Source organism: Poecilia reticulata, chromosome 20 (genome assembly GCF_904066995.2).
Source record: "Poecilia reticulata chromosome 20, P_reticulata-male-v2, whole genome shotgun sequence".
Taxonomy (NCBI): Eukaryota; Metazoa; Chordata; class Actinopteri; order Cyprinodontiformes; family Poeciliidae; genus Poecilia; species Poecilia reticulata.
In genome coordinates this window covers 18,295,329-18,316,158 of record NC_088849.1, presented here as the reverse complement: position 1 = coordinate 18,316,158, position 20,830 = coordinate 18,295,329, and the positions used below count along the sequence as shown (strand labels likewise).

Sequence of the window (20,830 nt, the reverse complement as noted above, 5' to 3'; positions counted from 1 at the left end):
AGCGTTTCACAAAAATAAATATTTTTGGTCATCCTGTCTGAAAAACTGTAAAAGTTTAGATTTATTTGATGCCAGACAGCAATTAATGGTTACGTGTGGAAAGAGGAGTGTTGGAAAGAGCAGGAGGTTCTTAAAGAGACGGAGGCTCTATTACAAGGCATTTCTTTTAATTCATTTATTTATTAATTTTTATAACTACTGAAGGTAACATTGATATCTGATTGTGCTGTAAAATGGCACTTACTATAACGTTCATTTTATCTTGTTTTTAGTCAACGTTCTACTCAGTCGGGCTGCTTTTTTAATTTTATTAATGCTGTATTTAATTTCAAAAGAGGTTAGAATGTCCCTCAGCGAAGCACAAACACAGACCCGTCTGGATGGCGGCACAAAGCCCGGTGTGAAAAGGTTTTATTTGTGCTGCTGCGTCTGCTTTCCACCAACAAAACACAACCCAGCTTAATACACAGTCTAAAGAAAATCAGACACCCTCTCAATACACTAAAGAGGTGAGGGCTGCAGGGCACTCAATAAAGAGTCTGTTCATTCATTATAGTTGTCACTATCACCAGAAGGAGACTGGACAGAGGAGGAGAGAAACCAGGGGGAGCAAAAGATAGAGGCGAGAGAGAGAAGAGTAATGGAGAGAAGAATGACCCAGACGAGGGTTTTTTTGTTGTTGTTTTTTTGGTTTTTTTCTGAGTGTGTTTATGAGTTCTGCCTACAAAAATGAGCTGAACTACACATGTCCAAGAAAAACATGAGCGGGAATGATCAGAGCCATCAGACTGAAAGCTTTGCTTTATTGTACAACATGTTTAGACAAGCTCTTTGTCCTCGGGAGCAGATCTGTTCTGCGTTTCATTTCCAATACGATTTGTGTTTATCGCAGCCGTTTCGAGGCTGAGGAAGGTCCGGGAAAGGAGCAGCATGCCCACCCGCTTTGTATTTAGTCTTCTGGCTTTAATACGACATAGCTGTGAGGCTTCATCTAATTAGAGCGTCTCCTTTTATTTATTTTTTTATTTTTTTATTGCTGACTGTGAAGCAACCGTGCATAGCCGACTAGCTACCACTCCTATCCCACCCTCAGATTACAGGACATGAAGCAATTCATGAGCCAACAAAATGTTAGGATAAGTTATAAAATCAGCCAGAGAGAAACTGGAAAGCAGCAGATGGTCAGTAATTTTAGATGACCTGAACATTATGTGAGGACATTAAGGCTTTTTATGCACCGACTGCATAAAAAACTCCTATTGCAAAGTTAACTTTGTTATCGGATAGTTAGCTGAATATCCTCGAACATGTTGCAGATTAAAGAGAACAAAACTGTTGTCTTTTAAAAGAGCACAGCTGGTGTGAGGCCATTTATTCCTTTTGTTTTTTTAAAGTGTTGAACAGTTCTTTAGCTGCCAATTGCACTCGATGTAGAGTTCCTGGCAAAAACATTCATAAGCCGTAACATTTTTTAAATTTCAAATGTATTCAGTTCTTTCTTTAGATTTAAAATTTCTCATGCTTTTATTGTAATTATTTTTATTTATGTATGTTTTGGTCCTTAGTTAGTTAGTCATTGTAGACCAAGTTCCTGTTTTATTTTGAAACATGTCTATCCTTAAGGTCAGCATTCTATGTGTTTTATGTCTTCCTGTCATTGATGTTTCAGGTTGGACCATGTGGTTAACCTTTCACAAAAAAGAAATATTTTTTATAAACCAATTGACACATTTAAGTGTTCTGGTAAAAATGTTTTGCTTCATGATTCCAGATTTTTGGGATGTAAACATGAAAGTGGATCAGAGGCGTTTGAAAAGGCCACTTGTCGAAACAATGTTATGGCCGTGTGAGAGTTTGTGTTTGAGAGTTCTTGGCTCTTTTACTGTTTAGACAGAAGATAAATAAATGGAAAACTGCCGAAGTGACACCTCTGCTACCCTTTGTTACAATAAAAACCAGAGAAAAAAAAAAAAACCCAGACTAATAACCAGCTCTCATGTTCACCAGTGAGGCAGGCAGCTAACTATGACCGGGCTTAAAACTTTCCATCTTTAGGTTCCTTTTAAACCTCTCCGAGAGGTTTTAACAACTTGATGAATTACAAACAGGGATCACCTGAATATGACGGCATTGTCATCTAATATGGACTGAATTTGGTAATATGTAGCTGGATCTGAACCAGACTGAAAAGGAATCATCTGGATTCCTCTGAATTGCATTTGGATGGGAATTAAATCGTAATTGGATATGACTTGGAGCGTCTCGTCTTGAGATTATGTTTCCTGTGAATGGGCACAATATAAATACAGTGGAAAGTGGAATTATAATGATCCTTTTTAGATGTAAAAGTCTAGTGGAAAAAAAATGATGCCTTGAGTAAAAGCTGAGTTGCTGACAGGAATGAAGGCGAAAAGATGGCTGAGAGGATGGGCTGACTGATGAAGGGATATGAGAGAAGGCCGTCTCGGAGACAAAACCCCTGAGGCCTGTAAGAGGAAGATAGCTGCCTCCTCCTCCTCCTCCTCTTCTTGCTACAACTGCTTGGTGACGCCTCTCCATCCCAATCTAGAGGAATGCAAATTCTTATCTCCTCCCTGCTAGTACGGCCTGTGCCCATCCTCACAGAGCGCCTCTAAAAGCAGTTTTCGGAGATAAGAATCAAGACTGCGATGATAATGACGATAACCACGACAAATAATTTTTATATTATTTCAGAGGCAGCGAAAGGCAGCCCTGCATCTCTGGAGTAGTTGGGTAAAAAGCAGGGCTTTGGTCTTTGATGTGATAATAGCTGGCTGGGGTATTTGTGGTCTTGCTGTCAAGACTCAAGTGGAAAATTGCATTGCACACAGCGGTGAACACAACCGCCGTGTCACTTTCCTCGTCTTGATACCCCCACCTACGTATCCGAGTCTATCAGGGTGCGACTTGGCAGAGCGATTCGTGTTTCCAGCCCAAAAACCACAGGTCTGGTTTTCTCCCCCAGCTAAGTCTGGTGTCGCGAGAAGCTGGTGCTGAATGCCGGGAGCGGTTTGTTTTTCAGTCTAGCAGACGATTACATGGAGGTGAGAAATTTAAACAGTCTCCCATCGTGCCGACCGCTTGGCTGGACGACAGCCGTTCGTGGTTCCGTTGTGTGATTTGTGCCAAACAAGACACTTTAACCCTGATACTTCGAATTTAGTCCACGCAAAGGCAACATTTTGGGATACATATATAATTGAAATCAGATATTTGCGTGCACTGCATATGTTTTTTAATGTCTAGCATTGAATCCGAAACTAAAGTTTTTCGCCTTTTATAAAATATTTCTATTTGCTAATGAGAGGGAGACAATTATATATTTTTTTTTTAACTGAGGCTTACAGGACATGTAGTTTGTATTTGGTAGACTTCCCTTTTGGAAACCTTCATCTGCCCAAGATTTAACTTCTTGGCTGATGTCTTTGTGAAGTAACTTCAATATTTCAGCACAACGTTCTTATTTCTTGATTTAATCATGAATTAACTGTAATGAACTGTATGTGCACCAGTTAATCTCGCAGCAAAATGCCTCCACGGCATAATGCAGACAACTCCATACTTGGGGTGGTGTTCTCAGGTTTACAGGATTCCCACTTTTTCCACCAAATATGTCAAATAAATCAGTTTTATTATAAAAAAATTTAAAAAAAAACATGGGACAAGTTTTTAAGTGAGAGAAAAATTAATTATGTGGGTTTATTTTGGAGTGTATGTAAATATTTGGTTCCACACTTCAACAGAGCAGTCGATCAGGTAGGTAACATAGCAAAGATCTGATTCTTATCTCCATATAAATTTTGTAAGTTCTCTCCTAAACCTCATAGCAATAAAAAAATAACAGTACATTCAACTTTGCCAAGCACATACAGTTGGTCCAACAATTACAGACATAGCTACTATTCAGAGAGCATATTCCAACTTACCACCAGTTGCTACAGTGATTTCACGCAGGAGATGTCCATAAAACGGGAAATCGAAGGACAGATTAACTCTCTGAGTGGAAAAACAGACAGATGGCTCGAGTCAGGAAGATGAAGGGAACAGAAAATCCAAGAAGAGACTCCTTTTATCTTAAAAACCAGCAGCGGATAAAGATCAGAGGGGAACTGGGAACAGTAAATATAGAGGAGTCTTGTTTGTAACTGCGAAGATAAAGAATATAAATGATTATCTTTGCCACACATTTGTCATGAGTACAGAAAAAAAGACAAATCTTGGCAATAAAATGTGATTTTCTTGTTCATAAAGGAATAAACAACAAGGTATTTATTAAAACGTAGATCGTAACGGCCTTCAGGACTCAAGGAGAAAAATGTTTTCTCCTTTCAAAAACGTTTTCGTCTTTCAAAAACCGTTTCTGCAAATGTACTTTAAGGTTTTTTTATTTTTACATAAATCCTGAAATACAAGTAAAGTAAGTGAACTTAACGTATGCAGTGTGAAATTCAAATGAGAGTAATGCTTTCTGAAACAGAACAGTCTGGCTTCACAACAAACAACTCAATAATAATAAATTAGTGAGAGTATAGATATTAATGCATATAATGTTTTGAGCTTTTTGTCATTAAAATAATCTCACATTTGATAAAGTTCTTCAACTTTTGTAGTATAAACATTACAATATAGCAAAAAAAAAAAGACATATTTTCTCAAAAGTCTTGAATTATCAGCGGAAATTAGAAAGATTTCACATTACGTTTTGCTTAAGTGCATTTGTGCACATTTGTGTCATTCACCACTTTGTCTCCACTCTTGGCAGGACTGGACTTGCATACCATGGTTTATGGACGCATCATTTCATCTGTACACTGAATATAAACTGCAAGAAGAGAGAACGGAGATTGGCAGCTCCAATAAATACTGGAATACATAGCCCTGCATTAGTAATCCTGTGGTAAACCGCCCTGAATTTCACTAGCTGCGCAGCCAATTCCACAGCTTAACGTCTCAGCAAAGCTCTGATGGAGCTGACCTCTGTTGCTGTGTTTTGTTTTCTGACCTTATCAGCCAATTTTTTTTTTTTTCTGCGCTGGCAGCCGGCGGGTCTGGAAAGGAGCATGTTCTGCTGAGCTTTAAGCAGTTTCTCAGGACTTTAACTTCCCATCGCGATGAACTATTTGTTTAAAACGTTTGCCCTCCGTCACGAGACCACAGATGATTCCAGCACAGATGGTTTTCCATTCTCAATGAATCAGCTGAAAGCGCCAAGTGTCCTATTTGACTGTCTGTTGACTCAGGACATTCTTTTTACTGATTTGTCAGACTAAGTCAAATTTAGAGAATAATCCAAAAGTCATTTAAATATCTTTTTTCAGCGTAAACGCCTCATATCTGGCAAAAAAAAAAAAAAATTGAAGGCAGAGGAGCAGAATGTGCACAATGTGGGAGTCTATTCTGACTCCTCAGCAAGTATTGTTCTATCAGGTTACTTCCTTTCTCTCTGCTGACATGCTGTTCTGCTTCTCTGGTCGGTGGCTCCTGCCTTATGACTGTATCAGTATGCAGCTCACATGGGTCACCTGCCTGCACCGACCTGGGAGCAGTGGGGGCTTTAGACACAGCTGCAGAAAAGACTTTAATCTGCATGTAGAAACCTTGAATTTTTACTCCTCAACTCATCTTATCTTGAATATATTATGACAGAAAGATTACAATTGTGGACCCTTTGGGTAAATAAAAAAACTTTTTCATTTGTGTTGCAGTGTTACAAGGTGTTGTGCGTCCTAGAATGTAGTTAGATGGGCCCTTTTTTTTTGGAGCACCTGCCCCTATAGTGGTCTCTGCACGGCCCTGATGAGATCACATTATATGTATAATCAACATTTTCATACAGCAGCTCTGTATTTTAAAATGTGTTCAGGCTTGTAGTCGACAATATTGGTATCCAATCAAAAAAAAAATCTGGGGAAAAAACAGAGTAAAGAAGAACAGAAAGCAGCTGAATCTGCAGCTGAAACTTGCAGAATAGTGGTGCATCAAGTCAGAAAATATATAATATAAAGTGTCCATAAGAAAATAATTCATAATAAAATAATAAATATCTCTTACTGTCATTCTTAAGAACAAAAGAAATCAATGTATTCATAATGAAGCTCGGGGAAAGTCATGTGTAAGCCACGTGCATCTTGTAAACTAAGTTCAGTCTGAACTTGAACTGTATTGATGGATTCAGCCCAAAGCAGAAAGTCTCATTGAATTAGGCTAATAAACTGCATTTTATTTAAGTACTTCTAAATCTTAAATAAATAACTTGTGGACCTCGAGTTTCTCTTTGGAGTACCTAGAATTTCTTTTGGACTTTGTTGGACCTGTGGGCTCTTATTTTACCCTGTAGTCAAAGTAATATCAAGAGTACAGTGAAGCTTGATGCTTTGGTCTCAGTGGAAGAATTTTAATGCTCTTCTGTGAATGAAAAGTGCAACTGCAACTCTTATTTCAACCTTATAATATGGGATTTTGAGATTTTTTTTTTCCTATTTTATTTATTTTGATGTTAATGCCAAACTTTTGAACTTGAGCCTACTTATAACTTATAGCGCTGTACCACCGTGGATGGGTTTCCATTAAAATATAGATTTTTATCCCAATGGTCTTCCATGGCATTTAAACCCATTAATGTTTTCCATAAAAAACCTGCCAATTGCCAAGCTTTAAAGGCAATGTACATGCAGCATACTAAGTGAAAAGCTCTCAATTTACAGGCCATTTAAAAAAGACTTCACACGCCTTTGATCTTCCCACACCTTACCGTTTTACAACTACAAATATCAGTTTATTATATAATGTGATAGACCAACACAAAGTAGTGCGGAAAAATGAAGTAGGTGAAATATGGCAGATTTTTATATTCCTGCAATTGCAGGTGGTTGAGCTCTATTTTATTTAGGGGTATCAGGGTGAAGATGGCTAAAACAAATGCATGCCACCATTTTCACATTTATTCTTGTACAGAAAACAAATCGGTTTGAAAACTCCTTTTCTTTCACTTGACTACTTTTAATTGCTTTACGCAGGTTGCCGCATGAAATCCCAATAAAACAATTTTAAAGTTTGCGGTTGTAGTCTGCTACAATGTGGAAAAAGCTTAGGGGATATGAAGAGATTTGCAAGAAAGGAAACTTCACTAGGTTTTATTTATTACCATATGTCACACAGATCAGAGCCTGAAGTATTTCCGAGCTGATTTAGAATGCTTCTTTGTTAATTCAAAAATATCTGGGAAAATATATTTTAATACAAGAATTTTAAAGGTTTAAATCCGACATTTAGCATCCACTAAATCTCCAGTTCTGCTGTTGTTGACTTACCGCCGCCTGTCTGTGTGTGTTAGACAGAATCCCATGGATCTTCACTTTGTCCTTTTCCATCTGGTCAATATTTACCCACAAGTCTTTGCTCATAGGATCTGACGGTCCGTAAGTTTTTGATGTGTAGTAGTTGTGATCCATGTCCTCCTAAAAGAATGACACAACAAACGGTTTGGGCTTTTAGTTTACGCAAGAGTAAGAAGGGAAAATGCAACATTTTGCAGTGTTGCAGCAACAAACCTGAATGTATTTTAACAAAACTTTATAAGAGACTAACACAAAGTAGTGCATAATTATGGAGGAACATCTTGTTATTAAATATTTTGTTAAGTCAGGTTTATTTGTAAAGCACATTTCTTCATCAAGGCAGTTCAAAATGGTTTACGTGACAAAATTGAACAAAATTACATGACAAAGGCACATTATGTTCCAGTGGCCCAAAAAAGAGGAGTAATAAAAAGTTGTTGTACAGACCAGAATCAATCTATTTTCAAGTTACTATCAATTAAATGTAGCTCTTAAGTTGGTTTTTAGACTTGATTTTAGGAACTCTGTGTTTTAGCCGTTTTGCAGTTTTCTGGAAGTTTGTTCCAGATTAGTGGGACACAGAAACTGAATGCTTCTTCTGCATATATGGTCTTGGTTCAGGGGATGCGCAGCAGACCTGAGACCTGAGTGGTCTGGATGGTTGATGCAACAGATACTTGACGTATTTTGGCATCAAGTCATTCAGTTATTTATGAACAAAACTATTTTGGAGTCTGAGCTTCAGGGACCCAGAGTAAGGGCTTCAGAACTGTGTCGATGTGTTCCATCTTCCTGGTTTTAGTGAGAACTCTAGCAGCAGCATTCAGAATCAGCTGCAGACCTGTGAAGACACTGTTACAGTAATCAATTCAACTAAAGATAAACGCACGGAGGAATTTCTATAGATCATGATCATCCTTTAATTCTAGAAATGTTCTTCATGTGATAGAAGGCTGACTTTGTAATTGTCTTTATGAGTCTCTGATATTTCAGGTCTGAATCCATTCGGTCTAAAGATAATAACTTGAGCTTTGTTTCTGTTCAGATGGAGAAAGTTAAGGCATTGGTTTGATCAACGCATCTTCTCAGTGCTTGTATGGGTTCATGGTCACCTGGTGACGTTGTAATGAAGAGCTGTGTATCATCTGCGTAGTTATGGCAACTAATCTTATTACTTGTCAGAATCTGAGCTACCGTGGGCATGTTGATACTAAATAGGAGCGGCCCACAGAATAACACATTATGAAAACACAATGTAAACATTTACATCATCGTACAACATGTCCATTCTGTTTAAAGTTTAGTCCAATCAGCATATACTTTGATTTTCCTCAAAACACTCGACCAGGCTGCAAAGTCAAGGCTGCTGCTTATAACAGAAACATCTTTTACAAGCTACGTAGCAGGAGCCTGTCTGCTTTTATTGTGTCCTGTGCTGAATTAGGAGGAATGCTTTTGTTATATCTATTTCCCTCTGGATGTAATGATACATAACAGCTGTGTCTTTTATCTAAAACATAGTTAAAGTTAATGTGCTGCTGGATCGGCAGACGGGGAGGGGCAAGCTTCTCCTGGCTGTGATCTGAATAAAGGAAGCTTTGATATACAGGCAGCAACTTTAAGAGCTATTTCACTTTGGTTGTCAAAATGCCAAGACACACTGAGAACTAAAGCACAATCTTTCTCTTTTTAGTTTGGTTTGCCTTCAGGAGTAGTACTTTTTTTGTCTGAGATATAATGAGATATAATAACTAACCTCAACATTTATAATTGAATATTAGATAAAAAGCAGAATCATGTTTCAGAACTGACAAAGCAAATTTGGAAACTGAACATGACGATTTTGATTTATCTTGGAAAAACATTGTCAAAAATCTTTATTCACATCTATTTCAGTAGATAAATCAAGTCGCCAAAACAGGAGCCCTCACCTGGTAGTCTTATTCAACACATTACATCTGGAAGACAAAACCAAAAATGTTTAAAGATGAGCAAATGCAGGCCTACAGTGCTCTAAAAAGCAAACTGTACTAACAAGTTTGACGGAAAGAAAAAGAAAATTCACTGAAGACTTCCATTCATTTGTGTTGGTGGCTTTTAGCTCAGGTGCCCATTACATCAATATTGAATTATTCTGAGTATTATGCCAACATATTTCCGCTTCTGGATGGCTTTCCAATAGCAAAGAGACCTTGAATGAAGCCTTATGCTTTAAGATTATATTTGGGGTGAAGAGAGTGAAACATGTTTAAAGGGCTTCTTAAATCTGAAGGCTGCATAAAGTTCATCAGTCTGTAGCTAGAAGACCTCTAGATTATCGCTGACCAAGCACTTTTGGCAGTTTAGTATATTAAGAAAATTATGCAGATGGTGTCTGGAGGCATTGCTGCACAGTGCTGCATTTGCAAAAGCAGTTTCATTGTTGCATAATTCATGATTGTTTCCTTGCATTTTAATAGAGATAATAATGTTATCATTTCCTGACGTATCAAAACACCAACATATCTTATTACAGGTCAACACTGATCAACATGAACTTTTGAAAACATTTTTGCAACTAATTTCACACCAATTGCAAATTAAATGTCCCATAAGAAGGTGGGACACTCAAAATGTTACCCCAAATCTGCCAAGAGGATTCAGTTTAATAAATAATATTATGTTCTCTGTCCCACTAGTTCAAAAAGCAGCATGATCCGAATCCAACAGACTAATGTATAATTTAGGTGTTCTCCTCATGACTGTACAACATTTTTCTACACACCACATCCATAAGCTCATGATCTCAAGTGAAAGCAGAGGATGAATTTTTGAACAGATTCGGGTTCACTTGAAGGGCATTTCCAACCTACAGCAGCTGCATGAGAGGGTAGAAAAATTAGTTTTCACACATTTTCTTTTACGTGTCTATATCATCCAATGGGTATCAGTGAGCAAATAGATTTTGAATTTGAAGCCAGTAATAAAGAGCAACAGAGTCACTTGTCCAACCATTTTCCCTACTTAGATACACGTTCACACATTCACAAACCTCGACCTTACCTCACTGATTTGAAGCATGTTAAACAAGCAGGCCAATCAGCAGAACACACTTTCACTGACAAACCTTAATTACCAAGAGGAGCCGTGGCTCAGTTTCAGGACAAATGTGAAAACATGGACAAGACAGTAAATATGCAAATCAATCTCTTATCAATTTTCCGAGACTTTATTCGCCTCTCTCGGTTTCATCCGAGCGCTGCGGTGTGGGTTTGAAGGAGGCTGTTGTCTGTGTAATCTGTCATCACAGAGCCTGCCACATGTTTCCTGTGTGTTTGTTTTATTCCTGGAGGAGATAAGACTTGAAATAATGACGGCTTCAATCAGCGACTGACACTGAGGTTCTTCTAGCTGCATTCTGTAATTTTTCATCTGTTTCCTACACTGTAAGTTGTCATTTTGCTGTACATCTTCCAAGCGGCTCCTGGATGTCTGAATTGAGTGTGCAGCGCTGTGCAGAGTCTACTGGGAAAGATTTATCACACTAAGAAATATAGAACTGGCTTAAGGTCAGGGATTTCATGTTTATGTCTGCTTGGTATTCAGGATCTTAAGGTGATTTTGCAGCCCAATCAGACAAGTGGAAGTACATTTTATACATGTAAAACATTATTTTGCAGCTAAGAAATATGTCACACTTAAAAGTCCCACTGCATAGCTTGGAAACAAACGGGGCCGTGTTCTGTCTTTCTGAATATGTATGTCAAAGATCTGCGAATGTGTGAGATTCAGCCAAGCTGAAACAAGTGTTCTCATTAAAAATAAACGAGGCTTACATTTTCTGATGACTACTGTCAACTTAATGTGTCTGAGCTAATCTAACAGAAAACATTTTCCAAGCTCACACCTTTAAAAAACTTTCTTGCAACATTCATAGAAACCTACAAATACCTACATCTGTAATAAAAAGAGATGCCATGATAAACGAAGTGGAAATCTGTTTTCTGCAGTGACCACTGAGCCGGAAACACAAACTGTTATAATCCCCCAAGTGTTTTGGACTTTTGCTTCAGTTATTTTCAATTTAGATTTCTGTATTGCTGTATTATTCCTTGTGTCAGTTCAGTTATTCTTATTGTATGTGATTTTTGGATTCATTCTGTATAATTTAGTATGTTACTGTTTAGGTTTCTTTCCCCCTCCCATTCCCCTTTTCTGCCTCTCACTTGCTCCCTTAAGTGTTAGACCTAATTTGCCCTGTATTGTCTCCATGGTCTTCTTGTGCACCTTTTTTTCCCCCATCAATCTTTTTCATGAAATCATAAACTCTTATGATGATGCCTCTTAGCCTTAACCTCAACAACACAACAAAAATGCTTTCATTTCAGGTATGGTGAGCACACCATACCTAAAAGCTACCAGGTTGCCTATAGCAACACACATCAAAGTGGATGTTGCAGGTGTAAACTTGTTTCAGGTTGGCTCATGTTGTTAAGATGTATATTTAATGATAGTAAAGAGGGAAGCTTTTGCTTTCAAGAGTTGGACGGAAATACTGTCTCACTTGCCTGGGGATTGTTAAGAGAAAAAAATAAAAAATAAAAAAAATTATATATATATATATATATATATATATATATATATATAAGTTCCAGCAATGTTTCAAAAACTGTAAACCCCGATTCAATTTTACATGCAAGACACATTTTAGGAGTATAAATTATGAGGTTAAATTAAAAACTGGACAACGAATCTAGAAAAAAAATACTACCACAATAGTTAAAAAAAAAAAAAATCCATTAGTGACAACATGAGATACATCTCTGCACTAAATAAATGAGACCTGGCTTATGGTCAGTGGCCATATTGACTCGTTCCCACAGGTTTTTTTTTTTTTTTTTACACAATTTCTCACAGAAACCTAAAGACCAAGTCAGCAAAGGAGCTCCTTAATCTGGATTAACGATCTGGAGAACTCCTCCAGTAAGTAAAACCCATTCAGTGTGTCAGACTCTCTACAATTAAAGCCTCATTCAAACTTTCAAGTCAAGGTGAAACAAAATGAGGCATTGTTCGCAACGGAAGATGTGGACCAGTTAACTGAAACAGACTAAGGTGAGATTTAAATGAAGTAGGCTTGATTTATTGAAATGAAAAACAAATACTTTTTTGGTTTGTTTGTTTGACTTGTTAGCAAGGCAAAACTGAGACTAAAAAGGGAAGTAGTTTAACACAACAATGATTTTAACGCTGGAATGTTACTTTAGATTTTGGCACAACTGACTCATGTTACTTTAGTTTGTTAGATGCGACCAAATTAACCATCTCCAGAGAAACATTTATGACAAATTTGGACAAGAAAAAAAATGTAAGAAGTTGCGATATTTACGATGATCAAGGCCACATTTGGTCAGGTTATGCCACATTTGCCAATTTAGCAAAAAAATTATTTGATGGAAGACTTCTAATCATATGTACTTATTCTCTTATATACATATAACATATATATGCATATGTAATTGTATAAATATGATCTTATTAATCAAAATAATTATGTTATTCACATGAAATGCTACTAAAACTACTAAAGTTTACTTTTTAATGAATAACAGAATAGCTGTTGCTACTTCAAGAACATTTTTATGAAGGTTGAAGGTTATTCTGTGGTTAAAGGCTAACACTTATCTAGCCCAAAATGTTGTAACGTTTCTGATTTTGGATCAATGTGAAGCACAATTGGGCAAGAATAAAACATAACGTCAAAGTGAGTCAATAACTGATTATGTTATCACTCTTGAAGGTTAGAACTAATCCTGATTTTATTATGGATTACTTTAAAAGCCTCTAATCTAAAAGATTATTCCATTTTAGAGGACTGTCTTGATATGTAACTAAAATAGTTTATGCTGGCTGAACTATATAATCTTAAGCACTCATATCTTGAATGTTTTGGGACATCATGTTCAGAAAAGAGGTCAATTTAACCAGATCTAAAGTAACAGAGAGGGCCTTGTTAGAAATAAATATTGGGTGAAAGGTCAAATGACAGGTGTTAGGGTGCACTCTAACTACAATCCATTTCCCATATTTCTAGACTATATGTCGCTCATAGTTCCTATCTTTCTTTCTTCATTCCAAATATGTAAAATGTCAGGAAAAAAAAAAAAGAGTTGGGGAAAAAAAAGAGGAGAAAAACGTATGTATATAAATGTCACACCTGACTATAAGTAACAGGACTAGCAAATCTATGGAAAAAAAAGTGACTTATAGTCCAGAAAATATGGTGTTGAAATTTTTATTTGGTAACTATTTAAGAAGATAACTTTGATTGGATTCATTCCCTGCCAATATGACTGGTGTTTAGGATCTTCACAATATTAGTTTTCAAAAACATTGTAAAAGCTCCTTCAGCAATATCGCATATGTTGTCAGTGTTCATATGCCGTTCAGAAAAGCTTAAGTCCTGGAATACTGCTAATAAAATATGCATAGGTTGAATTTTGCAGAAAGTCAAGTACAGATCTCCAAAGTGTGGTTTCAACGCCAATAAACACATAACATGTACATTTGGCCTGAAGAGGCTTTCTGAAGCCATTTAGCCCTGCTCAGCAGAATATTTCATTTTGAGCTCAAAATGGCCCGTGTACACAAGTGTGTGCGTGAATGTTTACAGCTGGTGATCAAAGCTTCCTCCATCTTCGCTGGGAGACATGCGCCTGTGAACCTGAGATGATTAGAAGCTGCAGGAAAACTTAACGAGCCGCCTGAGCCCGGGCAGCCGCCGTCATTATGGCTGAACTCCTCGGTGCAGAGAACCAGACAAGACGCCACAACAAGGGGACAGCCTGATGCCTTTCATTCCCACAGACTCTAACGCAGGTCAAGCATGGCTGTTAATCTCCTGCAGGTTGACCGATGTGTTCTCGTAGGAATCCGGGTTAATTTCCTGCTCCATTCATCTGAGGTCAGATTTAAGGAGCTCCACTCCCACACATGAACACCTTAAGACTGAGCTTCATTTTATATGAAACATTAAACCTGTAAGCCTCCTTCTCACATATTTTTTTTTTTATTGCTTAGATATTTAAGAGGTTTGATCAGTGATTGTGACCAAATAATAATTTTAAGCACCATTTAAAAGGGAACCTAATTTAGATTAAACATTCCTGAGAGGAGCGGTGATCACACCTTAAAACAAAATTAGCAAGACCAAACATTTTTTTGACAGCAACAAAGTGACCAGGTTTAGCTGCTAAAAGTGATGCGGACAATTCGCCAACTAACTGGACCCTTTGCACACTCAAGTTAAGTTAAGGTTTTATGAATGAATACTCAGGTTTAAGTGAGCAAAAAGACTTCTTTTACTCACTGCTCTTAACACCAAGTGACGGTGTTCATTGTTTCCCAGAATTTACCTCAATCTGGGAGCTGTTGTCTGTGTCCTCTGCGGACAGCAGACCGGGGAAACCTTCCAGCTCCTCCGGCTCCTGTTCCTGCTCCTGGCTGGCCCTGTTGCTGTCCATGTTACGAGGTTTTGGGGGAAGCCACCTCCTCCACCGGTGACTGTACAGCCTTACGTCCACCGCTGCGCCCTCGTCTCCATCTCGCTCCAACACATACGAATAAGAGACCCCTAAGGAAACATGCAAGAAAACATAAGACATCACCTTTAAGAGAGGTGAACCACTTTAAGGTAGTGAATTGTGTTTGACAAATTTAAACTGTCACCAGAAATACAGTATAATCCAAATGATGCACTAAGGCAGACATTACGTCTGGAGCTAAAATATTTAGCCAGTCAAAATGCATAGAGGCAGGTGAATATATAAAGATGCACACACATACGATGATTGTGAATGAAACAACAAAATTCTTAGCAGGACAAGAAAAGGACTAAGAAAATTCTGAACTTTAGGACTAATAATAATAATAATAATACTAAATGCTAAACCAAATAATGGCACCACTTGTTATCTTTTTAAAACAAAAGAATTTGAATTTCTGCTAATTATGTCTTGCAAAGTTGCTCTTAAACTTAAAGTTAGAGAATTTAGTTCATTCTTGGTCTTATAATTGTGATACTTTTCTCATCTATTACCATTGTAGGCATTACAGATTCATCAGTTCTGACATTCAACACTTTGCCTTCATTTTCATTCTCTTCAGTTAAAAAAAAAGAACCGTCTGCAACATGATTAGATCCTAAAAACTCAATTATTATTAATGTTAATCATGTTGAGACCTCACCAAAAAAAGTTGAACCCAAGTGTTTCTGTAAAGATATTTTATCTCTTGTGATTATTGCTCTGTCACGTGTAAACAAATTACAATTTTCTTGGTTTTCTTAAAAGTAATTGGCGGGTATGACATGCAATAAAAACAAATCAGCTCTTGTGAAATATTTAAAAGTCTTCCTCCATTAAATCTCGGTCTGTGCAAAAGTGGGAATATGTCATTGTACTCTGTTGTAAAGCAACTTGTTATATGACACTATGTGGGAACCAGACCCACCATATGGGCTGTCCAAGCAAGAACTCGATGTAAAAACATCAAAAAAGATTTAAAAAATGAGAGAAAGTTAAACTATGTTTTAGTTTTGTTTTACAATAAGTCAGGTGAGCAGCTAAACAACAACCAATTACACTAATAATTCCAGTTTGTTCCCCTTAATTTTCCAATACTCAGCATGCCTACACAGCATTGTGCCTCACATGACCCTAATAGGAATAAGTGGTTTGATACAATTAGTAATAAACTTCATTTTCATAGCTCTCGTTTAAAGATTCGTTTACAAAGTGCTGGCATACCGTTGGTACTTTATGCAAATAGTTTTGGCTTGAGGACAGAAAGAAACACTGATTTCTCAGCCGTCACTGATCTATGCTCTATTTTACGAGACAGAGGTCACAGGGTTTAACCAGCAGAGCATATTTTCTACTCCTTCCCCCTTGTCTCTTTTCTCTCACGCTCATGGTCAGATCTCAGAGCTGTCCTCCTCCTTCTGTTGGGCCCCCCGGATCAGTGGTTCTCCAAAAGGGGGAGGAGTGGGAGTAAGTGGAGAGGCTTAAGATGCTAATTCATCCAAAGTGGAGGCTGACAGATTCAGTGGCAAAGCAGAAAAAAAAAAGAAAAAAGAAAAAAAGCAGCAAGATAAATTTGCTTGTGGAAGAGGGTGTTGATCTGGAGGAATTTACCAGGGCAGACTCCTGAGTATGAAACATGGCTGGGAGTACTGTGTGTCACAACATGCATACAAAGATTTCAGAGGATAATTAGAAGGCTCTGAAATTGAGCCGCAACTCTTCGTGCAGAAATGGACTTACACGTCGAATTTAATAACATAAAATTACAGCGATTTATCAAAAATTTATAGATTTCTATTACCACTAGTAAATATATTTAAAATCAGTTGTAAGACATATAATTTTAGCTTCTTTCTAAATGTTAGTATACGAACACACATGAAAAATGCTGAGGAGCAACAGGACACTTGTTAGCAAGAGGTGGTGGAACATTTATTAGCTCACTGGGTTAATTAGCAGCGTTCCTGAAATAAAGATGAGCATACAGGCGTTTCAAATAATTAATATTCCTTGAATAGTAGCTGGCATACAATCAGCTGCCCTGCGATCCTTAACTTGATTAGCTGTCTGCCAATGATTAAGTGTTCAACTCCAGCTTTGCCCAACACAAAATCAGTGTTATGCAGGACCGTTGTAGCGTTTGAAAGAGCAAACGATTCAATGGCATTAATAGTGATAAAGTGCGTTGAGTGGTGCGCATGCCTAGAAATGTGCCATGAGATCAGTTCATTTACCACAGCATTACTGTTTAATGTCATGAAATGATTAAGCGTAAAAACAAGAGTTGTTACAGTTGGCTCAAGAACAGGAGAGATTAACCGTCGTCTGGCGAGACAAATATAAAAATCCATTTTCGTGTAGGCTCGGGTGAATACAAAACATCTCTGAATCAACAGAAGTAGTAAAAACAAAGGTTTTAAACCATCAGTTTTGAAGACATTAACGGCTCCCGTTACAGTGTTCTTCTGTATAAAGTCTTTTTAATGAACGACCAGTAAAAATAAACATCCATGAATAATTTCTTTGAATGACTTTGAATACAAAGCTATGCAGCCTGCTTAAAAGGTTTTCCACAGAGTACACATTTTTAGAACCTTTGTTCAATGAATGGCTCATTTTTGTTTACCCAGCAATGCAACCGCTGTCCTTCTTAGAGATACAGTACAAAAAATTATTACACATTAATAAGTGAAAATTAAGTTAAGTTTAGGCCTATAACGGGTATAAATTGTGAGATATCTTCTAATGAATGACATCAGGGAATAGGGATCTGGGTGATGTTATTTTTGGTTATTATTACAATGCTTCGTTATTTTATGATGTAGTCTGTGTGACACCTGTAATGGTGTTGAGCAACGTTGTCATCAAAAGCAACATTTGTGCTTTATTTCATTATACAATTCTCAGTGCAAATTTATTCAAAGTCAAGCATTTATATTGAAGTTATACCTAAAATGCTAGTAATTGCAAAGCCTGTCTGTCGAAAAAGAAAAATGTTTTCCACGCACTAGTAGGAACTTTTTCTTTTCCTGTTTGGTCCCCAAAGTAGATTTTGTTTTTACAAAATATTTTCTTGCCTTCTCATTTTCAGTATACCTCCAATGTATTCTGACTCCCACTCTGTGTCTAATGGCCTTTAGTCACATCCATGCAGACAAAGCAGCACAGGCCTCTTCCTGTCAGCACCCCTAATATACAAGCTAATTTAGGAAGCATCTACATGAACCATTTCGCCTACATAGAGACATCTATTTTATTCTTTCTTCCTCAGGTTGTCAACATACAGTTGAAAGCTGGATAACATAAGATAGGGGTCTTGAATAACTGGCTGCTCTTTTCCCAGAACCTTCCTCTGAATGGCCATAATGAGTCACCCTTTAAAGGATCACTTGCACCTGCATTTCTCATGAGAGCACCTCCTCTGTGGTGCAGGGATGGCTGAGTATCTTATTATCCAGGGGAGAATTGGGGCCTTTTGTCATGGATTTAAAAGGGCAATAGGGGAAAACCCTTAAAGGGACACCTAAAATATCCCCTCCCCACCCATCCACCCCTACCAGTATAAGGCTTCTGCTCCCGGATGAGACTGTGCCTCAACTTTTGTGTGAGAAGAGACGCGTTTCCGTCCATATTTCCTCCAGTGCCTATGAAAGAAAGCCCCCGCATACTTTCACCCTGACTCTGACACCCTGACTTGCTGGCCAGACTCACACCTGTCAACAGCTCTGATTCACAAAATACCGGAGGAACTATAATTTGGTTCCACCTAGGACCATTCGAGGACTCGGAGGTGACTGCAAAACCACAGAAAAAAACCCAAAACAAAACAAAAAAAAACCTCTGTCCGCACCCATCCTTTGTCATTGAGGTTAGTTTGCTTTTTTCCTTTTCTTTTGGGCTTCACCTGAATCAGTGTAGCTGACAGGAGATCGACACACATTACTGGCAGCTCGTGGAAATGGAAACTGCTTTCTTTTATTTGAATGCATCTATAATGAGGTTAATTTCTGCACAGGTCAGAACAAAAAGTTCATACATCAGAAATTTCTCCGTCTTTCAATCTCTAAAAGCTTATTTATCAACTAAGCAGCAGACCACACTGAAGGCCTTCTCCACATTGGTCATCATTGTCTACATTGGCACTATTTTGGAAATCTCCTTAAGGCAGAAGTCTACTTACTGCATAAAGTGTATGCTAAACATGCTAATCATGCTAACCACTTATACATAGCCCACAATTTTGCTCAGTCCATTTCCAATCCTAATTTATCCAAATAGCTCTTTTAATGCATATTTCATGCATATTAAGTACTGTATTGGAAGCTCTTTGCTGACATCTAGTGTTTGTAGCATGAACTCCCACTGCATTGTTGACTTTTGCATCGATGTTTGTTTGACTTTTGTAATTAAAGAGGTGGTCTGTTTGGGTGTAACTTTGTTGTGAGTTATCAGAATAGAAACATCAACAAGCTAGCTGTCAGTTTAGCACAGATCCGGTGCAAACAAAAGCTTTCAGACAAAATCTGTCACTAAACTCTGATGGGTGCAGCTCAGAATGTACAGCTGTATGCATCACAAGTGATCTAGTGCAGTTACATGGTAATACGACATGATGGAAATCCTACTTTTCACTGTTTAAAAGTCATCTTGAATGACCTTTCTTGTTTCATTTTGTGTCCAGGAGGATTTTACATGACTTATTTATTAAAGTTATCTGGAGCTGAAGTGGCCCTTGCCTGCAGCCACTCCATACGCCTTCACTCAGTGTGTCATGCAAACTCCTGCAAATCTGACTTTAGTCTTACGGGTTCATCAGGTTCATCTCAAAGTTTGTGCTAGAGTGACAAACATTTCTAAACAAGTCCTGCATGTTTTAGAAGCCAAGGCCGACACTAAGAGACGGAAAAGCTGAGATATTCAGTTTGCAAAATTGAACTAAAATAAAGAAAGTTCGACCTTCAAAAACAAGTTCCCCTAAAAATATATCAACCCAAGGTTCTTATATATATTATACAGTCTTACGGAAAATGGACTGCACATAATTCATAGCTGTCGTCTGAGAACACACTGAGAGCTCAAGCCTCAGACACACACCTATCTGAAACTATTATGCAAAGCGTGCTCTCCAAACTTGTCTTATCTTGCATTTTACACGTGCCCTCTTTAAAATGCAGCCTGTCATTAGACAAACGCATTAAAGTACAGAAAAAGCTGAGTGGAGAAAATGTTAAACTCAGGTAGACAGAGAGTCAGCACCTGCAAAGCAGAGGCGGTTTGAAACAACTCGGAGTCAAGAGAACTCATTCGAATTCATCTAAAATCGAGATAATCAGGAATGAGTCCAGACGTGGCGTTAAACAATGTGGAAGGTGAATGGAAAGGGGGAGGGAGAGGATTTTCCTGCAGGCAATATTCATCTACAGCAACAACAGTTCCACTTACCTGGGGTTGGTTTTGTTCTTTATTTAACAATTTGAAAAAAAAGATTTCAATGTAGCCACAAGCACCAAATTCCACACTGTCGTTAATTATACAAAGACATTTAACTCAACACCCATGTTTCTTCCACAGGAGTTATAGCAGCCAGTGCTGTTAATTAAAGCCCCTGATTGATTCTACAAAGTCAGGAGTTTTATCGGTTTGCTGCCCTGCAAAATACAAGTGTGCGTCCACAAGATGCAAAGGAGGAAAGGCATTAGCAATGTTCATAGAGAAGCAATTGCTTCCCATCAATTTAGAATCCATCACTCTACAGAAAGAAAGATTATCAGCCCAGGAATGGATGTCTCCGCAAATTTAACCCAATGCCAGATCAAACTGACCAAAAAGCCCCAAGGGCCCCATCGCACACTCTGCAGGCCACGATTTGCATGTTAAACGTTAGAGTTCACAACAGGGCATTTAGAAAAT

At 37.9% G+C, this 20,830-nt stretch overlaps 1 protein-coding gene across 1 annotated transcript in view; it reads right to left on the bottom strand.

Moving 5' to 3' along the window:
• plxdc2b (plexin domain containing 2b) overlaps positions 1–20,830 on the bottom strand; it is a 98,181-nt gene that overhangs the window by 46,159 nt on the left and 31,192 nt on the right. Inside the window, exons 2-4 of the mRNA XM_081601301.1 lie at positions 14,753–14,970; positions 7,332–7,478; positions 3,948–4,017 (exon numbers count right to left, since the gene is read on the bottom strand). Coding sequence (XP_081457427.1) covers positions 3,948–4,017; positions 7,332–7,478; positions 14,753–14,970 — 435 coding nt within the window. The remainder of the gene's footprint in view (positions 1–3,947; positions 4,018–7,331; positions 7,479–14,752; positions 14,971–20,830) is intronic.